Source organism: Epinephelus moara, chromosome 3 (assembly GCF_006386435.1).
Source record: "Epinephelus moara isolate mb chromosome 3, YSFRI_EMoa_1.0, whole genome shotgun sequence".
Lineage (NCBI taxonomy): Eukaryota > Metazoa > Chordata > Actinopteri > Perciformes > Serranidae > Epinephelus > Epinephelus moara.
The window spans coordinates 40497326-40521033 of record NC_065508.1 but is presented as its reverse complement, the minus strand read 5'-3'; the positions used below and the strand labels follow the sequence as shown (position 1 = coordinate 40521033).

Here is a 23708-nt window from a genome sequence, read left to right as displayed (position 1 = left end):
GAGATTAGCGAGAAAGTCGTAGAAAGGAGGAGAGCTATAAGTGCTTAAACAGAACCAGTGTGGGTTAAGACTTGAAGTAGACGTTAAAGCAACTGTAGTGAGAAAACAGGCTAGCAGAATTCACCAGAGCAGTACAGAGACGCTGTCACAGAAACACCGGAAATGACACAACTCGCTTACCGCAATACGTCAGCACGTCAGTTAACCAGGAAAACAATCCTGCATAGAAATAAAACATTGGGAAATTGAGAAGCACATTCACTGATTTAACAAAATACAGCAAATATAGCACATACATTCAAATACAGAAATGCACTGAATTTGACTAACCGCCAGTCATGTTGGAAAAAAGCTATTCAGTTGCCTTTTAGGTGCACCTACCGTAAACTAATGTGGTCTGATACATACTGTATAGCCTGCCCCCAGTGATATAATGTACCTGTTTAACATTTTAAATAGGAATTAGCATGCTTGAGCATGTTAATTATTTGTGTTCTGTGCAACTTGCGGTGTTTGTGTTGCTGCTCATTTCATTAACTATGTGAAGATGTTTTCTTCATTTGAATGTGATTTGGGTTTTTTTTTGCAGGTTTTTATTTATTTATTTGCAATCAGTCAATCTGGAAATCCATCGGTTAAAAAAAAAAAAAAAAAAAAAAAACATTTTTTCTTCCTTTACCTCTGGAGGCACAGCCCGGAGTTTTTTGACTAACCGGAAGTGCAGGGGCCTCACGCCCTTCACTTCCGGCGGTGCCCCCAGGGAATCGCCGTGTTGTTTACAAATACTTCGGGTAGAAAACCAGCAGAGTTTAGCTATATATCACATTTTTCACGTCACTATATCACCGTGTAGACTAATCTGATGTTTGTTAAGTCTATAAACACAATGACTGAATAAACGTTACTATTTCTGTGTGCACGTAATTAATATGGTTATCGTAGATTAGCTGGGCTAACCGTTAGCTGTTAAACGTTAAACGTTAGCCGTTAGCGTTGTCTATAACCATAGACTATAAAAATAAGGTAATAACTCAATAAACGGTCCGTGAATAAAATATTTTTTCCAGCGAATATCTTAGTTACAACATGATTGAGCTAGCAAAGCAGTTTTGTGTTGCTATGTGTGGTATTTATTCAGTTATGGGAAATCACGATGTCTAGAAAGCATCAGTGGCTGCAGCTGAAAGGGACAGCTAACAGCAGCAGCAAAGCTAATATCAGGACGTCATCTGTTAAAAGCCTCCCGTTGTCGGATACGACATGAAACTACTCCAGTTAGCTCAATCATGTTGTAACTCAGACATCCGCTGGAAATTTTTTTTTTTTTTCAAGTTGACGAGACAGCATTACTGGAGCGGTCGCTATGGACGCTGAGCTTGCTGTTTCTGTAGGTACACATTTCCTGAGGACACCTGCACATCTCGGCCACGCCCCCTCCATTGTGATTGGCTAAAGCGCAGCATCGTTCAAACTCAAAGCCCCGCCCTCCCCCCCTCTCTAGTCGTCTTTCACACAGGGCTGCCAACAGATTCTACAATGTAGATTGCAGAATCTGTCTTGAGAGCTTAGCAATCAGTTAAGTTCTTAGGGTCACCATACATTAGGCATAGCAAAACAAGTGGGCTGCCTAAATTGTGGAAACATGTTTATAACAGTAATGATGATAATACTACTACTACTACTACTACTAATAATAATAATAATAATAATAATAATAATAATAATAATAACAAATAAATAAAAAGCACTGTCATTACCCTGGATGTTGTGACTTTAGCAGAGAAATTCCTGCTTCAACTTTTACCCCTGTAGCCAACCACAGAACACTTTTGACCAAATGTTATGTATGGTCCAGAAATGTTTCTGCATCCTCAGATCTCAGCAATACAGTCATAAATTATTATTATTTTAAGTGACAGTAGTTATCTTACATTATTTTCTCCACAACTCCAACAGCAGGGGAAATATTTAAAAGGCAGTGGATGTATTAAACAAGTCCCCCACCTTTGCTTGGGATCCAGCCAGTATACATATCCTGGCTGTGTGCCAACAGTGTGGCTTGTCCATTACAGCAGAGAGTTGTATTGTCAGTTTTTATCCAGAACAATAAGTTATTACAGCTGAAGTGCATCACATTACACTGACTTTCTCCATTAGTTAAAATGACTTGGAAACATCCTCTGCTGCACATTGTGTGAACCAACATAACAAACTCACTGCATACCAGCTTTTAGGGCCTTTTTTTTTTTTACCAGTATTCACATTTTAATGATGGAAACTGATTCTCAGTGAGTTTTTGACACTAAAGATACGATATAATTGTTACAATGATAAAGTATGTATTTAAATCAGAGATGAAACCTTTTGAAGGGAACAGAAGTTAGGACAGCTTCTAATGCAAGCATTAATGCAAATGAGTTTGTAAAGAGAAAATGTGTGGTTATTTGGCTGTGTGAGGGTAAACACAAAAACAGTAGGAAAGAAAAACACCAAAATATCTTGTGTACATTGTTGCTGACACAACATGACAATGCCACTTCTATTTTACATGTACTAGTTGTGTTTAGTATAATTACTTCAGATCAAATAATGGTGTTTTTTTTCCTCTATTCGTTTACCAAGAAATGTCTCTACTGTTGGAAAATTATTCCTGAAACCATTCACAACAAGGACTCACTGGATTTCCAACAACTTTGTTGTGTTTGTGTAAGGTTTTCGGTCAAGCCAAAGGTGACATCATCAAATGCTTTTTTTTGTTCAACCAACAGTCCAAAACGTCATATCATCATAAACTGAATATGTGTTTTGATGCCTGTTTCTAGTCCAACCTATGTGTTGATTATTATAAAATATAATAATTGATATATGCCGCACCATGGGTAGTAATTGCATAATTTGTCAGTGGCAATAAATAAATAAATGAGTAAAAATACAACATTGTGGTACATTTGAAACTGTAAAATTACATTGGGCCTCATTTATAAACAGTACATAAACACAAATCTGCATACAAACGTTTTTGTTTATATCTAGGATTCATCATAATCTTATTAGCTGATTTTTTTCTTACTCTGCCAACAAATGTAGAACTGCTTCAGACCCTGTGCACACACAAATGATGAAGGCCCAGCTGTCTTAGAAAGTGTAAACACACACTGTTTAATTAAATGTAGAGCATAATTAAACTGTTTTCATGAAAAAGGCTTTAATATAAAACAATATTTAAAACAATTAACTTACTAAATATAAAAAAAGAATACCCCAGTCCTAGCTTACAGTGGAGTATATGTGAGTGTTTATATTGAAAAGAAACAATTTTTGTTTTCATTGTTTTTAATGAGTCTGCCTGTCATCTAATGATGACTACTCTCACCATTTTTTTGTCAAGAAAAATAATAATTATAATAATAATAATTATTATTATTATTATTATTGTGAACAGGGTATATAAAAGATTCTGACTAACCTTCAAGCAGCTATTAAGATTTCATATCTAACTATATCTAACTATGGAAGATATGCATGCATGCCTTCAGGAAAGAGCGCAGACCGACATGCTTGAACATGTTTGAAGAAGGTAACAAATGTCTTATCAGATTTGTCTGACTTACATTACATTAACAGACGCTCACTGACGGTCTGACACACCAGTGTCACACCAGTGTCAGACCGTTTCTACGCACATATTAAGGCTCTGACACTGATGTGTCAGGGCCTTAATATGTGCATAGAAACAACTTCACCACTTTCTCCTTTAAGCAACACCTTTAAGCAAACATATTTCCTTATATAGAAAAATGGGGGCGTGGCCATGTGCTGATTGAAGAAAGTGAATTTAGTAGCTTATTTAGAATGATTCTAATTCACTCACATACACACAGTAATAAGAACAAAATCGGCCGATGTGCACTTATGAATCTGACAGTAGTTTTGTATGCACACTTATATAATGCGCGGGGAAAGAACATGTCTGTGCACACATTGGTGACTGAGGCCCAGTGTGAGGCTCAGGCACAGCATTGCCTGTTTGCAGTGCATTGCAGACATCTGTGTGGTGTGTATTGAAAAAGCAGCACCTTCATAGGACTTTTTAATGCTTACTGTGAAATTGTCAAGTTGCTGCCACTGATATTTCTTGCTGTTTCCAGAAGTAGCCTGTCTAATGGGGATGCTCCCTGTCTGTGCTAACATGTCTTTTATTATCAGTCATTTTGCTAATGATTATCAAACACTGAAGACGACTCTCCGCTCTCTACTTGGCAGGACACAACACACACACACACACACACACACACTCATTGATATAGACCATGTGGGGGCAGGACTGGTACAGACCGATAGGCACATTTCTCTATCATCATGTGTATCATTTTGAAGCAGAGGCAAGTGGTCATAAAATGTACACACATAGTAAATTGATAACCAAAACTATCACCAATACACACAAATGGAAATACTCAAAATGCAATATTATTAAGCTATAAGTCTTTATTTACCAAGGAAAGATTTAATTTTACTTTAATATATATATCTTTATCTTACTATATAATGAGGAAAACTGTCTGTGGGTGTGACTGTGTGTCTGTTCCACGTTTTTCTCCTTGGTCAATCCATGTGAAATTTGGCACAGTGGTAGAGGGTCGATTGAAATTGCAAACTTTGAATGGGCATATCTCATGCCCCGTATGTCACAGAGACATGAAACTTTGCACAGAGATGCCTCTCCTCATGAGGAACAAATTGCTTCAACAACCGATAACTTCCGGTTATATAGATTTTCCGCCATTTTGAATTTTTTGAAAAACCCTTAAAATTGATCTCTTCCTAGGAAGTTTTACCGATCTGCATGAAACTGGGTGAACATAATCTAGGGAGCAATATCTAAAGTTCCCTCTTGGCAAAAGTTGGAAAACTTACTAAAACTGAGCTTCTATAAGGCAATGAATATTGCGGAGGGCGTGGCTCATCACATAAAGGTGTATAACATCTCAAGGGTTTCACCGATCACCATGCAACTTTGTAGGCATATGACCACACATAATCTAAGGGGACCCCTCCATTATTGACCCAATCAAACAAAATGGGGGCGCTACAGAGCTAATTTCTTATGTAGGCCTAACCGCCATATCGATTTTTACTGAACTTGGTAGATATGTAGAAAAGGACGCCTCAAGGTGACTGGAGAAATTTAACTCTAATTGGGTGGCGCTACAAAAACAGAAAATCAAACAGAAAAATGCTTAAAAATGGCTGAAATGCGACCGATCACTGTGGCTGCGCCTGTGGCCGAATGTTTGTTTTTTCCCCCCAAATTTTTGGTATGACTAAGTCATGGTATGGTATGCTGTACATAATCACGGAAACTGTCAGTGTGTCATTCTGTCAGTCAGTCATTCTGTCTGTCCCACGTTTTTCTACTCACTGATATGGTCAATCTATGTGAAACTGCACATAGGCATTGATGACTGGCATAAATAGAAGGTGACAAAGGTACCAATGGGTATGGACTAGTATGTATATATATATATATATATATATATATATATATATATATATATATATATATATATATATATATATAATAAATAAGAGGCAGCTGCCATATTTTGCCATATGCAATGGATGCCTGTGTTTACAGGATGCATGTGTTACAGGAAGGGTGTGGTGTTGTGAAGGCAGGTCTGGCTCTCTGCTGGCTCTGTTATTTCACATCTATTGCTGCTCTCCTAGAGCTTTGCTGCAATGTCTCTTCATAGACAACACTCCTGCAACCTCCCTCTACTGCAGTGTAGACAATGGTCAATCAGGGAAAAATCCACTCAGCCTAAATTCAAAGAGAAATAGAGATGCAGGATAGTGCTGTTGTCAGATATGATAATTACTCTGTCATGTGGTGGGGTTCAACAATAGCAGCTACAGTTTTCTGTTTTATTATTTAAAGACATTTGCCTTACAATGTCCAGGTTTTAAGATAAAGAAATAAAAAAACCTTGTCTAATGCTTCTGTTTTGAATCTCATTTGTCTCCCTGCAGTTTTCTGTGAAGATCTACGTTCCAGCTTATATTTTGTCAATGCATCTGTGCAAGAGGTAGTGTTTGCCAGCACCACAGGGACATCGGTGCCCTGTCCCGCCACAGGCGTGCCCCCTGTCTCACTGCGCTGGTACCTGGCTACCAGCGAGGAGATATATGATGTGCCAGGGATCCGCCATGTGCACCCCAATGGCACCCTTCAGATCTTCCACATCCCCCCTTCCAGCTTCAGCAAACTCATTCATGACAACACCTACTATTGCACAGCGGAGAACCCCTCAGGGAGAATCAGGAGCCAAGATGTCCACATTAAGGCTGGTCAGTTTACCTGAATGTGAATGTTCACACTTATGATTTGTTGTAACCCAAACAATATGATACATTTGGATTCATGAGGAATAGCTTGTCTTAGTTTTCTGTCTTATACACAACACCTCTCTTTCCCCTTCTCCCAGTCCTACGAGAGCCCTACACTGTCCGGGTGGAGGACCAGAAAGCCATGAGAGGCAATGTGGCGGTCTTCAAGTGCATTATTCCTGCCTCAGTGGAGGCCTACATCACTGTTGTGTCCTGGGAGAAAGATACAATGTCAATCAATGCTGAAAGTAAGTTATGGCATCCTCCTTTTTTCTCCTTTCTCCATGTGAACACATGAAATTTGGCATCAGTATTTGGTTACTGATAAAGATCTTGTTTGCCTCTTTGCTGAGTTGTGATTGTTGCATTGTGACAGCAGAGGTGTATGTGTGGTCTGAGCAAACTGCACTAATCTAACGTGATCCTACACAAAGGCCCTGCTTGTACCAACTAACCAGGCCCACTGTGAGTGTGTGTGTGGGTGTGTGTTTGTGTGTGTTTGTGTATGTGCATCCATGTCTGTCTGACCCAATGACTGTGAGATCTCACTCCTCTTCCTCTGCCTGGTCTTCCATGAGAATGCAGGCTGCCAGCCATGTCACTTTGTTTCAGTGTATTGACCCATTTCTCTGGTTGATAGGAGGCACTGCAGCTCTCCGATCATTGAAATCACTTAAATGGAACGCTTGCCTGCATAATTGTTTCCCAGCCCTGGGGGGCAAATTCACTTTATGTGGGGCATTTAGCAAACTCAATAGACAAGAGCTAATGTCATTTTGCTTTTGGATGGAGGGCAAATGCTGGCTAGTGACTGCTTTTTTATTTTGTTGCTGACATTTGACATTTGACATTTTTCCGCTGAGGTGAAATCAGCCACGTTGAAACCTATTGCAATCTCTTAATTGTCCATAACTGGATTTGCCTCAAGTGTGTTTTCAGATAGGGGTGAATGCAAGGATGGAACATATACTGTAGGTTTTCCCATTTTTTAAAACATTTTTGTATTTGGACTTTTTGAACTTATCACTGAATTGTTAAATTGTTTTACAGTAGGGCTGCAAAGTTGAACTGAATATTTTGGAATGCTGGATCTTTCAGAGAAAAAAAACACATTTCTGCACTGTCAAAACAGCTGTTAATCTTGAGCTGTGAAAATCATCACATCTGTAGCCATCAGTCATGTAAACACTGTCAGAAAAATCATTCAGACACCAATTCACTGCTCTTCTCCATACTAAATAATGGATGACAGAAGCCTATGAATCCATGAGCAAATGGTCTTTATTTACGTCTCAGTGCACGCAACATACTGACACACCGTCCATTCCCATTTAAGTGCACTATGCATGTGTGTTTGTTTGTGTGCATGTCTGTGGGTCTATATGCGCACTAACTGACAGTTCAATGCAAGATGGCTTAACCTCTCACCTCCATGACGGAGCCCTGACATTTTAATTTTTAATGAATAAAATAATATCAACACTTGAATTTCAAACAAAAAGCTTAAAGATATATATATATATATACATATATATATATATATATATATATATACATATATATAATACAGCTTTTCTTTCATTGACATGAATAATTGAATTGGCTTTTCACTTTGGAAGGTGTAGCATGATGTGCAGCGCCCATCAGACAGGCTCTCAGGAAGTCTCACTGGACTTAGACCTTTTTGAGTTGTTGCAGGGTAGACTAATAAAGCATCACTTAAAGAACCCCCGTTTCCATTGTAAAAGAATGGAAAATTAGGATGAAAAATGCATTCAGTCAGGACATCTAATAAATTTAACAGTACAGTATAGTGGCTTTATAGTGGTCTGGGATTTTAATAAAACAGATAAAAAATATCCAGGTCATCAATATTTCACTGAACTGGAAACATTTTGTCATTTCCACCCATTCATAAACTAAATCACTTGTTAATAAAGGTGGATATTGTTTTGTATTTTATTCAGTCAGTGACCAAATGTGTGGAAGCAAGGATTAGGCTAAACTCTTGTTAGCCATGCCTGCGCAGCTAAACCAGGCCATTCTTTTTCCCAAGTCATCAAATACTGCCATTTTTTCAGTGATTTCAGCATCTGACACCAATGCCAAAAGCCACCTTTTGTGGTGGTATGATATTTTGCTGAGCAATGTCATTTTGTGACGTGGCCAGATGGCACCTGTCATGGCAGTGTGACATGCAGACGGGTGCAGTCAGTTCATAACGCGGTCAGGTGGCACCTGTTGTGGTGGTATGATATGCTGCTGGACTGCGTCAGTTTGAAATGCCAGTAAAGACGTAATATAAGGAGCTGGAAAGTCCCTATAACTTTCCAGCTACATGCTTAACCATATGATTTTGTTGCCTAAACCTAACTACAGCTTTTGTTGCCAAAACTTAACCACTGCTTTTGTTGCCTAAACCCCACCACGAGCTTTTGTTGACATCCTGGCGTTTGTTGCCACATGTGTCTGTTGCTGAAACCTAACCACTTGCTTTTGTTGCCTAAACCTTGCCATGTGCTTTTGTTGACATACCAGCATTGGTTGCGGTGTCCCAGAACATCACCAGCAGACGCAGGAGGATACCTAGCGCATGATATGTAGAAGTGAAAGTTTACCGAAAAACAAAAAAAAAAAGAGACAGAGTGGAATAATGTCTGGGTTTAAACAGTGACCCATTTCTTTTCACTGTGACTAACTGCTACTTGCATCTGTATTCAACAATATAAATCATTGCAAACACTCATTTATCTGTGTGAGTATCAAGACAAGTTGGGGGAATGCATCAATTCAAAAGCTGCAAACTGTCCTGACTAAGCAGATTTCAGTTTTTGTTTAGAAAGGGAAGCCAATCAGGACCAAGTCTGCTTGTGATGGGTTTACCGGTTTACTATGATTTATGGACACAATAGAGGGAATCTGTTATTGTATAATAAGGCTCTTTTAAAGAAGGCCCACTGTCAGGAGGAATGAAAATGGCAAAGTTGACCCCAACTAAACAAACTGTAAACACATTGTTAGTGCTTTAGTTCAATGACAATACAATGTTTGCACAATATTATATTATAACACACTATAACTTCACAATCTTACCATGTCTTGCATTGTTGCTGTTACCATGGTGCATATGGCTAATCAAAAGCTCAGAGCACCAGTAACATTCATTTCATGACATTAACTAAACTCTGCTTCTGACTGCTGCCTCCTGTTTGTCAAGCAGAGCTGATCCAAGACAGTCATTTGAAGTCAGCTCCCAGTAGAAGAGAATTTCAGTGGTCAATGAGGAAACAGGCAGGGAGATGAGTTGTTTTCGGTTTATTTCACAACTGTATGATAATGTAGTATTTTTAAATGCGTGACATAGCTATCTTTATCTTATATTAGTGGACTTTTTAGAAATTATTTTCTTAATCTGTGGGATTAAAAATGATTGTTTTAGCATTATGGTGTGCTCATGTGACATTCAAGACTTCACAGCAGGCCATTGAGCAAGGGATCTGTTGTTGGAAAATCAAACTTGTTTGACAAACAGTGAATAAACATGGATGTCAGAAAACACATAACGTCAACACATTCTCACTCCGACCTTGTCACACATCGACATTTGGTCATGGACATGTCAAGATATAACGTGCAAGGTACCCTGGATGCGTTGGTTGTTGATGTACTGGGACATTGTGTCAACTTCAGCCTGCTACATGCATTGTGTGTTCTCAAAATAGACTTCCATTTTCACAGGGAATGTACAGTTTGCATACAGTCTCTTTAAAAAAAAACACACTATGTCAGTACAACTCCGCAAATTGACATTTTATTTTTCATTCAACAGCAGATGCATGTGGTTGGGTTTAGGAAAAAAAAACAGGGTTTGACTTTACAGTCTTACAGGAAACAAACACCGGCCTCTCAGGTGGGAGTTGGTGGTTGTTGAAACCACCCACCACCCCTTCATGCCCACCCTACTTGGACTTCCACCACCTTAACTTTTGTTGTTGTCCAGCTGTATTTCCCCCTGATGTGGTCAGGCACTGTTAAACAATAACAGCAACCAGTATCATGCTGACATGAAAAGACAGCTTTTTCATAAGTGTCTGACACCAGAAGTTGCTGAACATATGCCGTTTTTTGACAACTTCGGAGTGAGACCAGGTTGATGATGTAAATTTGAAATTCTTGCTTTAGAAACAGCACTGAGTTTTTTCCCCCTTGTTGTAGGCCATAAAGAAAAGGTTTCCTTTGAGAGTAAGTGTTTTTGTGTTTTGTGATAATTTACACATATTACATTTTGTGCATTTTAACCATATAGGGTGGATGATGTATAAGAATGACTTGTAACACCATATGTTAAGATGGAGCTGTACAGTATGTGTGGAAAATGTCAGAACTGTTTTGAAGCGCTGAAGGTCTTGGTGAAGGCCAGTTCCCATTGTGTGGTGGATGACCCATGTCCTAAATTCTAAATAGCTGGCTGGCTGTTTAAAAAAAAGAAAAGAAAAAAAGAAAGATGATCACTGTGATTGATACACCTCACCAGGAAGGGATTTCAGAATTACCTTAGAAAAGAACAACAAGAAAAAAACAATCTAAAACCTTGTATCTTACTTATGGATGCCTGGAGGAAATGTGTGCACTTCCTATGGTGTTGCTTTTTGGGATGTGATGGACTGTTGCTGGCTGCCACTGTATTGCTGTACAGGGCCATTCCCCAGGTGCAGCCTGCGCTGCTGTCACTGAGGAGGCCTTGTAGTCATTTGCCTTGGCCTGATGCTGCCTTCTCTGCATTCAGCTCCAGTAGGGCTTAGAGGGGACCGACCCCCCAGCACTACTGAGCAGAACTGCACGCATACAAATACACACACACACACACACACACACACACACACACACACAGGGGCTTCTTTTCATTCAGCACACAAGCTAAGCACAAGGGCCGTCGGCCATCACACAGATTCTCTTTGCTCTGTTCTGTTCTCCCTCATCTCCCCGCAGTTTCAATCTTTTCTTTTTTTGCTCATGCTAGCTCTTTGTATGACTGTCTATCACTATCTTATACATGCATGTAATAACTATTACGTGGGTAAACACACCTTTCACATCTACTAGTTGCTTCCCAAAGAACACCCAGTTAATATCTTATATTTACCGCCAGCAGTGCTGCTGGGTTTGGTAGCATGTAGGCCTCGAGACAGTTATTTAAGGATAGATTGCACTAACACTTTCAGTCTGGCCAATTGCCAGTACATTTCACAGCTTCCTTCATATTCGTTGACATCTGGGATGTGTGTTGGAGTTAGGAGCAGCCAGTCTCGATCCCCACAGCCATTGCTGAGAGGGAGAAGAGCCAGCCACACTATGTCGGTTTAATTGGCTGTGCATAATGGGTCCTTGAAATAAATATCAAGAGTTACTATCAAAAGGCTGCTGGACATTATCATGTGTTTCCACAGTGCCCACAGTGCCCACTCTTTCTCCTCCATTCCTTCTCATCCATTTCTAGACAGCTACAGAGATTGGTATTGAGCCATGCAAATGTCTGTGGGTTTAGGGTTGCCCAGTTGACGGCAGTTGATGTAAGCAAAACTAAGCTGACCTGTGTGTTTTCAACTCATTCTTGTCACTATGGATACATTCAATCAACCTTAAGGCGTCCTGTGGTGGGTGTGTTTGACCACACTATGCTAACAGTTACAAAATGAATAATAAAGTACGGTGTAGATGATTGTTGATATAAATTCTGACACCATATTTCTCAAGAGAACTGAAGAGAAGGAATTAATTGACTTGTTAAACAATTTTAAGAGTGAGAAATCCACTGATTGTACTGATATTGACATGACATTAATTAAAAATGTAAAAAAGTATATATAGCAAAATCACTGACTCATACCTGCAACCTGTCACTCCAAACAGGCGTATTTCCCACAAAATGAAAACAGCAAAGGTCATTCCTCTCCACAGAAAGGGAGATATACACTTATTTTTTAACTATAGACCAGTTTCTTTAGAAAAATGTTTTGGTAATAGACTTGATCATTTCATAGAAAAACTTGACCATCAATATGGTTTCAGATCCAATCAATCCACTGAAATGGCAGAGATGGAGTTGATTAAAAAAATATCCACAGCATTAGAAAATAAGGAAAATACTGTGGGGGGAATTCATAGATTTAAAAAAGGCATTGACACAAGTGATCATAGATTATTAATAAGGAAATGTATGGTATTAGAGGGCTAGTGTACTCTTGGATTAGTATCTTGATAAGAGACATCAGTATGTGCAAATAAACAATGATACATCACATGGGGTTCCACAAGGTTCAGTACTGGGTCTAAAGTTGTTTATAAGGTATAATGTACATAATTATATGAGATAAGAGTCCAAAAAAGGTTTATTTTAGTTTATTTACTGAAGAGTGAAAAATTCAATGTTTTCACTCTTGCTTGTCAATTACACACAGGTCCGAAAGACACACGCATGCACAAACAGAACCTATACATGCACAAAGTGGAGAGATGTCAGAGTGAGGGGGCTGCCCTTGGTGAGGCGTCCCGAGCGGTTGGGGGGTTCGGTGCCTTGCTCAAGGGCACCTCGGCAGTGCCCACGAGGTGAACTGGCACCTCTCCAGCCACCAGTCCACGCTCCATATTTTGGTCCGGACGGGGACTCGAACAGGCGACCCTCCGGTTCCCAACCCAAGTCCCTATGGACTGAGCAGCTTCTAAAGACAGTAGAAACAGAATAGAAAATATTAAAATGATGGTTTGATATTAAGAATCTGGCATTAAATTTAAATTAAATCAAATCTATAATATTGGAACCAATAATAATGATAAAAATGTTGAAATAGAGAGAATTTCTAAAAAAAAAAAACTGGGGAGTTGTATTAAACCATAAAACATGTTGGAAATCATGTATAAAGCATGTAAAAAAAAGTCTGTTGCAATATTACACACACACACACACACACACACACACACACACACACACACACACACACACACACACACAAAAAGTACTCCATCTAAATTCATTACTTGTGCCACCCTTCTATAGTACCATACATTACCTACAGTTTGGAGTTTTAAAGAAATACATACAAAACAATCACAAATCCAGTTTTTATGCTACAGAAGGGAGCTATAAGAATCATAAACACTGCGTGGAACATTTTTAATCTACACCTTTTGTGATTTAGCCTTCATGGGGGATTGGGGGTGAACTCCGCCCAGAAGAGAAGTTTGACTGGCCATTTTAAAGCATTTTGAAACAAAAAAGATAGATGAGGTGTTCTCAGTTTTGATGACTGAGTGGCATTTTAGAAAACCAGCATATGACTGAGGGTCACGTTTCTTTTATGATATTTTTTTATAATATACTAACACTAAACAAATACAGTGGGCAATGATGTAGCCTTTGCAACACTGCAAAGTGTTAGGGCTGCTGTGCACTGATGATATTCAAGGACTGATATTTTTGCATCTGTTTTTACGCACTCCTCATCAGTTTATTTTTTTGCACTTTGAGCACATTGTTTGTGCACAGATGTTTTGAATATATGGACTATTTTGCATTGATTTCAGCCTGTGGACCTTTTTGTGGCTCTCTAGCTCAGTTACGTTGGTGTGTGGGTATCTCCTCTGCCGTCCTGCCTGTGTAACACTCACATTACATTCCAGTTTTTCCCAATATATATTATAATTATTGTTTAGTAATTAAGAAATAAAAAAATGGTGTTATGAACACTAATGTGTGTACATGATTTTTTTGGGGGGAGTTTTGGGTATATAATATACATTTATTTGGATATGCTTGTTTCTTTTATTTTCATTGCATGAATCTAAAGGGAGCAGTACAAACCAATTAATGGTAAAAGGGTAAGTGCAATAAGCTAAGGCTTCAGCCTATGTGTTTTTGGTCAGCAAAATTTATTTTATTTTTTTTACCACTTAAAAATTAATGAGTTCTTAATATTACTATTTTTTCTTTTGTTTATTTGAGTTGTATCAGTTGGAAAATGAGTAAAACAAACCAAACTACACTCAACTAAACATGTTATCAATTTACAGAAATGTTTCACTAACATGTAGCTGCATAAATGAAAAAAGGAGGTTGTGTATATACATTTCAGTTCTTTTTTTTGCATTAAAGCCCAGGTGTATTTTTGATGGACAGTGACTTTCCTGTATCAGTGTAACGCCACTGTAAACATTTGTGTAGAGCTAGAATTGAAGGTAATCATTTGGCCGGGGGTAGTGTGGTATAATGGGTGTCTTTTGTTGTGAGCAGCCTTGCAGCTCACTCGCTGTCGGCTTTGCCCTTTTCTTAGCATGCTATGTAGGAAGCTCAGCCATTGGTGCAGCACAACCTTGAGCCAGGGGCTGGGGTGGGTGGGTAATGGTTTTACTGGTCCCTGTGGTGGAGATGTAGAGGGAGAAGGAGGGGAGGTAAGGAGGGGAAAGAAGAGAGAGGATTACAAACTCTCTCTCTCTCTCTCTCTCTCTCCATCCATCCTTGCCTAGATCTGTCGACAGGCAGGGTTGGGACTCTGACGTGTGACAGGCTGGATGTAGTCTTTTTCCAGCATCCGCCATTCTGTCTGCCTATGATTGGCTGGAGTATTGTTATTCACACAGAAAATGGGTCAGGTGGCCTGTAGAGAATGGAGTGTTTGTATGGAAGGATGGACAGACAGCACAAATACACATGCACATGCACACATGCATACCTACGCATGCATTACACACAGAGCAGGATTATCAGAGCAGTGGTGGCAAATAAATAACAGATAAATTAAAATGAATCCAGGTTATGTGGTGAGCATTTCTCATGTTGAATTCACTGTGTTCTCTCACAAGCTGCGAGCTGGTTTCTCTCCTCATGCCCAGTGGCGGGGGCTTAGCGAGATAAATAAAGGGTTGCACTGAAGGGAAAAAAAAAAAAACTGGGAAGAAAATCAATACCTGTGTGCATGAATCTGGCTGCAGCTGCCACAAAGCATTATGGGAACATGACGGGTAGATTCACTTGGGCTGGGCAGGTTGCATTCAGCATGATAAGCTACAGGATAAAAAAAATGCGCAAATCTGCTAAGCCCATAAAACAGTACAGCATTATGTTACTTAAAAAACTGATATGCAACAGCCAGTATTAAAGAGAAGTATTAATTACATTTTGTAATGATGACCACTTCTGACTGTCACAAATGTTTAATAGTTATTATTTTAAAGCTAACCTGTGCAGCTGAAATCATAGTTAAATTGGTCTTACAGTTTTCATAAGGCTTGATTGAGCAAAACTGTCTTAATAAAAACTGTGATAAAAGTGTAATCATACTTCTATTCACATATTCACACTTTTCAAAAATGTTACAGACAGACTCTGATGTGTAGATCAGAGTAAAAAAGAGTAAGATACCAAATTATTGTATTACTACAGTTCATGTAATATTAACCTGTGAGTAAATAGTGTACTAATTTCAACTGCCAACCTCTCTGCAGGTAAAATAGGTGTGTGTCTCTTGAAGCAGAGTATAAATAGTGTTTTCTTTTTGCTTCAGTGCCCCCTGCAGAAGACTCCAAACAGCTGCAGTCATTTGAGAGATGTCTAATAAGTCATGGTTGGAATGCTGATTGTGTCAAACCTTACACTGCAGTGAAGCAACATTATAAATGCTTCATTACAACATAACAAGTAGAAAACATGACTGTAAAGATGACTTTGCAGTTAAAATAACGTTATAAGAAATGTGTCATAAGTGTAAAACTGTAAAACATCAGCATTAGAATATGCTCTGTGTGCTCACTTCATGTGTCTCCACACAGCCAGCTCCAGTCATAGCCCGAGACTGACAGAGATTTTAATTAAATTGGCTGATGCTCGTTCTGTCTCTTAACTGCACTGGCACTGCCATGATCACACTCCCACCTCAGTACTGTGCTGTTTGCTCACCAATAACCACAATTTGTTCTTTATTAAACTCTCAGGGCTAGGAACAATTAGGGTGTGAGCTGGAGGTGATGGTGTGTGTGTGTGTGTGTGTGTGTGTGTGTGTGTGTGTGTGTGTGTGAACACGCATGCGTATATTTGAGCGCAGGCAGGAGGAGGAGGGTCGGGGAGAGATACTAAACACTGCTTAATCTTTGATAAACAGTGAGGTCTCTCTGTGCTGCTGCTGTTTGGCACATCTTCTCCAGGCTGCTCAGTGCTATGCTGGGCTAGCTCATGGCTGCTTCCTCCGCGGCTCCCAGACCTGGATGGAAGCCAGGTCATGCGTGGCTCCCTGCCAAGGTACAGATTAGCTATAAGCGCAACATGAGCTAATCGTGGAAAGAGCCACCAATTAATTGGCACTTAGACATTGTGTGGACTGTATGGATATGGGGCTGGATGTTATTAGTGGATCAAAGTGATCGGCATGGATGTCACTGGTGGTTGGATATATACATACGTGCCACATATTGGAGAAAAGATTTGTTGTGTGGGTGCATGTTTGATAAGGCGCTGAGGCTCCAGCTGTATGTAAAGCACAATCCTGAAAGCTGGATATTAAAGTGCTAAGAGGGCTGGACTGGGATAGGTTGAGATTGTTTGTATAGAGGGACATTAGTCCACAAAGATCTCCTCCCTATCTGGGTGGGAGGAGGCAAAATGACATGAATAATTCAGGCCTAAATATCTTAGGGATGCAAGGTGACATAATGCAAGTTATGGTTTTGATGTAAAACGATGACCTTACCCACATCACAGCAAATTATGGCACACATTAGAAGACAGGACCTGGAATACACAACATATGAGTTCACTGAAGAATACCAGGAAAAAAATCTGAAATCAAACTCAGCAGTGGATTTGGCGGACAGACGCCATTCACAGTGCTATGGAGATGCTTCTGTTGCTGCTTGCTGAGTGCTTTGTGATTGCTCTCTGTCAGTGATAAGATGATTTCCCCCACACCTTTCCATCTCATCCATGTTCAACCCTGCTTTACAATGACGTCATAGCGAAATTTGGAAAAAAACAGAATGATGTGCGGGGAGGACCTTTGACTGGTGACAAAGGCTGCTTGAAATCTCAGCATCTGTGTAGGAACCTGCAGAGTGGCTGATGTGCATATGAACGTGTGTGTGTGTGTGTGTGTGTGTGTGTGTGTTGTAGAGAGACAGGGAGGGAGAGGAGAAAATATATTGGTGTGTGTTGGTGTGTAGGAGGAGGAAAGGGGGGGTTGGCTGTGAATGGTTGCTCTTATCGCGTGCATGCAGCTGCTGCAGTGTCTTTGAGAGACAGAGGGGCTGTCCATGCATGCCACTCACTCTGCCTATTCATAGCCTCCATCCCTCCCTCTCTCCCTCTCTCTATCTGTGCTGCATTTTATATAGCAAGGAAAAGAGCAAAAGAAAGGGGAAAAACATCATGACTTGAGCTTCAATGCAGACTCATGACATGCAAGCCCTTAATTTTACATCCTCATGACTGGTCTTATAACAAGGGACAAGCAAGAAATTAAATGTCAGCGGACATCACTGCATCACCCTGACTGACGTGTGATTGTTTGTGCGAGGGCAGACCGGTGCCTCATTTTGTTGACACAGACATTTTAACATAAATCATGGTTTACTTGCAAAAGCTCAGCAGGCCTCAAATGTGGCTTATCATCTTCCAGTTTTAGTTCAATCAGATTGTTGTCTCTCACCAAATCACTTTAGCTGCAAGTCGGATGGGAAAATGCACTGCATAACAATTTCGATATACAACTGTAAGCAACCAACAGCAAAATTTGCACAGACGTGAAGAACAAGGTACCAACTGTAGCCATCCCAAAAATCAGTCAGCAGATAATCCCCCTTAAAGATTCCTCCCCCTGCTCCACAAAGCTACTCAAAACTGCAAATAATAAAGTACATTAATTCAACGGTGTGAGTATTATGGTGACCTGTGGAAAGGTATTTTTGAAGATGAGTCACCATGGGCAATCACCTTGATAGACTGACGTCTCACAACAGTGATATCCCCAAGCAGTGCATGTTGTATGGGTTGGCCGTCTCTGTCCAGGTACCCTGTCATGTGCGAGTACACTCCTGCAGCAGTGTTCTTCGAGCTGTAATATGTAACCTTGACTCTGAAATGAGAGTGGAGGAGCAGGTGGTGAGAAAGGATGATTAAGAATCAGGTTGGAGCAGAAGATTTTGGAAGCCCAGAGACAAGACTGACCACTTATATGTTTATTAATTATGATTTTAAATTTTCTTTTAAATTTATGAACTAAACTGACTGAAAATAAAAACAAAAAAGGGGATGTTTTTATGTTCATTACGTTCATTTAGTTGTGGTGAATCAAAAGATAATTAGATTGACAAAAATGATTTTTGAATAAACAATCGACAGAAATAAAGGTTTTAATATATTAGACAATAGTATAGAAATGTTTTAGAAAAAATATGAATATTTAAATTTCAAAGCTGCATATTAATAGATTTCTTTTTTAAATGGAGCATTTATCTGATTTATTAAATGACAAAATAATAATGATAATAATAATGATGTTAATAATAATGATGATGATGATGATAATAATAATAACAATAACAATAATAATACATCTTTATAATATATTTTATTACATCTTTATTTTTCTTAAATTAAAACCTAAAACAGTTAAATTTATATTTACTGTAGGGCTACTTATTGTGATAATAACCAAGATTTTCCTGTTATTTCAATGCAAGATTTAAAATAGTTTAGCAGTGTTTTGTTCAAGATATATTTATATGTTTGAACAGAATAGCTTGAAAGAATTTAATAACCCTAACCCTAACCCTAACCCTCTGTAAATATAATTCAGAAGACAAAGAAATTTGTGTCCTTTGAATAAACTGAGGTAATTCATGATGCAGAATATAAAGTGAACTGTCTAAAAATATCTGTGACTGCCTTCTGAAAGCGAAGGAAACATGTTTAAATGGCATGCTTGGTGCTACTGCTCTTTCTTCAGTTATCAAAATGTTACTATGACAGGTTTAGTTTTTACATATTTGTCTTAGTGACAGTAAGAGTGCAGATTTAAGATACAACTTAAGTCAGTTAATTTAATTATGTTCATATAAAGAAACAACAGAATATACTGTTTCTGTGTGTGTGTGTGTGTGTGTGTGTGTATGGTTTGTTGGATGAGCAGGGATGAACCCCATTTTTTTCTCTTGCATACAGTAAATAGTCATAATAGTCATGTTGTTGCTGAGGGTCTGAGTTGACACTGTCAGCTCTTCCTGATTGGCTGGAGCTGGCTATGACTCATCCTGTGTTAGCCAATATGGTAAATGCGCCCCCCCCCCCCCACACACACACACAAAATAAATTGCTTGGAGAAATTGAACAAAAAAATTGAAAAAGAGAAAGAGAGCCTCCATCTAATTGAGAAGCACATATTAGCTATGGTGTGAAGATAAGCTCCTCTCTCTCAGCAGCCATTAAGCTCACTGCCTGTTAGCCGGTTTCTTGTTTTTCTTGTTTCTTTCTTCTTTTTTTATGGCTGTCACCTCTGTGCTCTTGGTGTTAGGGAGGTGCAGGTTTAAAGTTCTATGTGTGGTTAACAGCTATGTGTGTTTATCTCTGTGTGCTGTGTCTGACAAGCTGCTGAACCTGCGCACATGCAGAGCACTTCAAAATGGAGACCAGATCATGTGACCTTGTTCAGCCATTTAGATACACAGGAAAGAAACACACACACACACACACACACACACACACACACACACACACACAATTTCTTTTCTTACATAAATAATTGGATGGGACTGTAAAAAAATGATGACAAAATGCAAGTTGCTTTTCCTAAAAAACAATATGGTGGCCGGTTGATAATGAACAATCTCACATTACAATTAACCTTCTATGACTTTCCTCTATGTAACATACCCAATTTGGGCTACTGACACTCACACAGTATGTCCTTAAATATGATACAATATTTTAAAAACTGAACTTGTATTTTCTGTGATTAAAATGTAAAAAATAAGAGGGGGTAGGACCAGAAAAGTTTTTAACTTTTAACTTCTCACCACTTCTGAACATGAGCGATATTATTTGAGTTGCTCATTAGTTGCTTATATGTTGCTGAGAATCCTGTTTGTTTTTGTTTTTATTGCTTTCAGTTTTATTTTGTGTTTGTATTATTTTTAACATGTTTAATAATATATATATATTTAATAATGTAATATATTATAATAATAATAGTATTATTTTTTAAAAGAGCCAGGGCCCTACGAAAACTAATAGTACTGCTTATATTGTCACATGGCACTCTGGAGGCCATGCTGAGTCCATTTTTGAAGCCTTCCTTGCATGGTTCAGCTTCAACAACTCTCCACAAAAATGGTCTGAACACATCTTTTTCTGTCATTTTACAATCTGGGGAAAAAAGGTGGATTCACAATAATAGATGAGTAAAATTTCATTTTAATTGCTTAATGTACTTTGATAACAAACTAATAGAAAACATGCTGAAACATCTTGAAATGCAAATGTTACTTTGAAGTAACATGATATGTTTGTGAATTCCCACCATTACATTTTTTGCTATTGTTCATTTAGGTTTATATACTGTGCAGATACATTACAGTCATCATAATTTTTTATCTGATCTCTACAAATTAACTTACATAATATAAATAATGAGAGCTCCAATAACATTCAGGCATAACACTTTATAGTCTACTGTAACAGTGCACTTTGTGAGTCCCCTCTGCGGAGCACATATTTTACATGCATTTTTCATTTTCATTTTTCATTTACAGAATACAATACAATATTATTCTACGACTCTTCTAAGAAGAACAGGGTAAAATTAGCACTCCCAGATGATTTTATTGAGGATAAATTAGAATTTATAAATGAAGAACACACCAAACTGCCAGCAACCCAGCAGCAAAACAACGAATGGTGAACAGCCTGTCAGGAAACACACACAAAAGACTCTGGAAAGATATTTAAATTTAAAGCAAATATTCAAACACTGAAATATAACTTACTATCTTGTTCTGAAGAGGGTTATGATAGTTTAGTCTGATAAATTGTTTCTGTAAATTGTGCTTAAATATGCTTACAGTCTTTAATGCATGCATTCCTATGGGCTGTTCCATAGTGGTTGTCTGAGAGGAACGGAACGAAAAACAAACGTATAGACAGTATTTAATTTTTGATGTTTTTCAAATTCAATTTGCATGAATTTTTACTTATTAAAGGTTTTTAAACATTTTCCATGACTATTGTGTTTAATCTGATCAAAGTTTTAAGCCTCTTTCTTCAAGCCTTGCCATTAAGATACTGTGTTGTTTTAAGGTTACTTTTTATTATTATTAGTAGTAGTAGTAGTAATAACTAACTGACATCATATTGTGTACCAGTAAGAGATAAACAGTAAGTTAAAATTTGTTTCTGAAAATATTTTGGGTTAGAAATTTAGAAATAGGCAATGCACTTTGTATCCTGAGTATCAATGTTGAATAAGTATCCTGACCTATTTGTTTTTCTTTTTTCTTTTTTTTCCCCCCACATTAGTTATCAGTGCATTTAGACTAGAAATTTACCATAAATTATTTCTTTGTGTTTGGAACATAACTGGACTCTAAACTGGCTAGTTTAATTGTTTGATCAGACTTTGGTCAGAATATGAATGAGAGAGAAAGAAAGAGAGGGAGAGGGGGCTCTCTCTCTCTCTCTCTCTCTCTCTCTCTCTCTCTCGCTTGATCCAACTCTATACTCTTTGTGTCAGTGGTGGTGGTGGGCATACAAAAATTCAGAAGTACAATCTGTACTTCAGGTAACAGCCTGAGAGCCAGCTCACATCTGCTGGGTGATGTGTTTTGCATCATCTGGTGGATTTTTGCTTGTAAATAGGCAGGGAAATTCCGGTGCTGGCAAGATGGATAAAAAATTTAAGTTCATTCTGTGTGCCTCTTGTGCAAGCAGATGGCACACTTATTATTTTGTGGTGGGCTTATTATGTGAATGGTGATTTAGCATTAAATCTGAATTCTTCTTATTTCAGCTTCCACCAAACATATTTCAATTGACTACTTTTTGCCTACTTTCAGCTACAGAAACCAATTGAATATCAACATTTTCAGTTCTTTTGGGTCATGTGTACTATGACCTCTTCATTTCTACCATTTATACTTGTTAAAATATCAGGGTTCTTTTCACATATGTATGTATTTATTTTTTTACAATATAATCCACTGCTACTGCCTCAGCAGTAGACACTCCAGAGGGAAAAAAAAGCAACAAAACAACCCCCAAAACAATACAGAAAGGCATACTCATCTGCTGCCAGACTGTATACATGGCTCTGGTTTACTGACAACAGATGCGTATACATGAAGTCTTCAAATACCGCTGTGTTGTCAGTGATTTCAACATCAGACACCTGATGCCAAAAGGTACCTTTCACAGTGGTATGATATGCTATCAAGCAGCCTGACATAACCTTTTGTGGCAGTATGATACGTGGACGGGCGGCATCAGTTCATAACACGGCCCCACGACACCTGTTGTGGCGGTATGATACACTGCTGGATGGCAACAGGTTGAAATGCTGCTGGTAATGACTTAATATAAGGAAGAGGAAAGTCCCCATGGGGCAGGGGGGACGGGTGATGGATGCATCCAACAAATCTCTGACTTTCACTCAGGAGCTCGCAGTTTTCTTCTCGTGTGAATGTAGAGCCAAACCATGATGTTTTTTGTTTTTTTTTTCTTGGTTGTTTGTTGTTATTTTTTTTAACTTAACCAGGTATTTTTCCTACCTAAACCTAACCACATGCTTTTATTGATGTCCCTGCGGCATCGTGGAACATAAACAGCAGACGCAGGAGGATACCTAGCACGTAACATGTGGACATGAAAGGCCACCAAAAAAGTGGCTATGTGTGATGACTTGGGATGAGAATGTGTTGGAATAACCCATTTATGAAGCTTGCCTGGTTATGATCATAATCGGGAGATGGTGTTTACATGAGCACAGTGATATCAGGTTATTCATATACATGAAGAAATACCAAACTGAGTTACTGATTACTGCAGTCTATTTACAGAAACAGAGAAAATATCTGACACTAGTTTACACATTTACTACCACTTCTCAACTTAGCTGCTAATTTCCTCTTTGATCCCATTGCCAACAGCTGTCTGCTCTGAGCACACTGGTGTCTCTCTCTTTCTTTCTTTTCTCTCTCTCAACTGCACACACACACACACACGCACGCACGCACGCACGCACGCACGCACACACACACACACACACACACACACACACACACACACA

At 38.7% G+C, this 23708-nt stretch overlaps 1 protein-coding gene across 1 annotated transcript in view; it reads left to right on the top strand.

Annotated features, from left to right (window-relative positions):
• dscama (Down syndrome cell adhesion molecule a) overlaps positions 1-23708 on the top strand; it is a 324415-nt gene that overhangs the window by 48778 nt on the left and 251929 nt on the right. Inside the window, exons 2-3 of the mRNA XM_050035201.1 lie at positions 6034-6351; positions 6489-6638. Of these exons, the coding sequence (XP_049891158.1) occupies positions 6034-6351; positions 6489-6638 (468 nt within the window). The remainder of the gene's footprint in view (positions 1-6033; positions 6352-6488; positions 6639-23708) is intronic.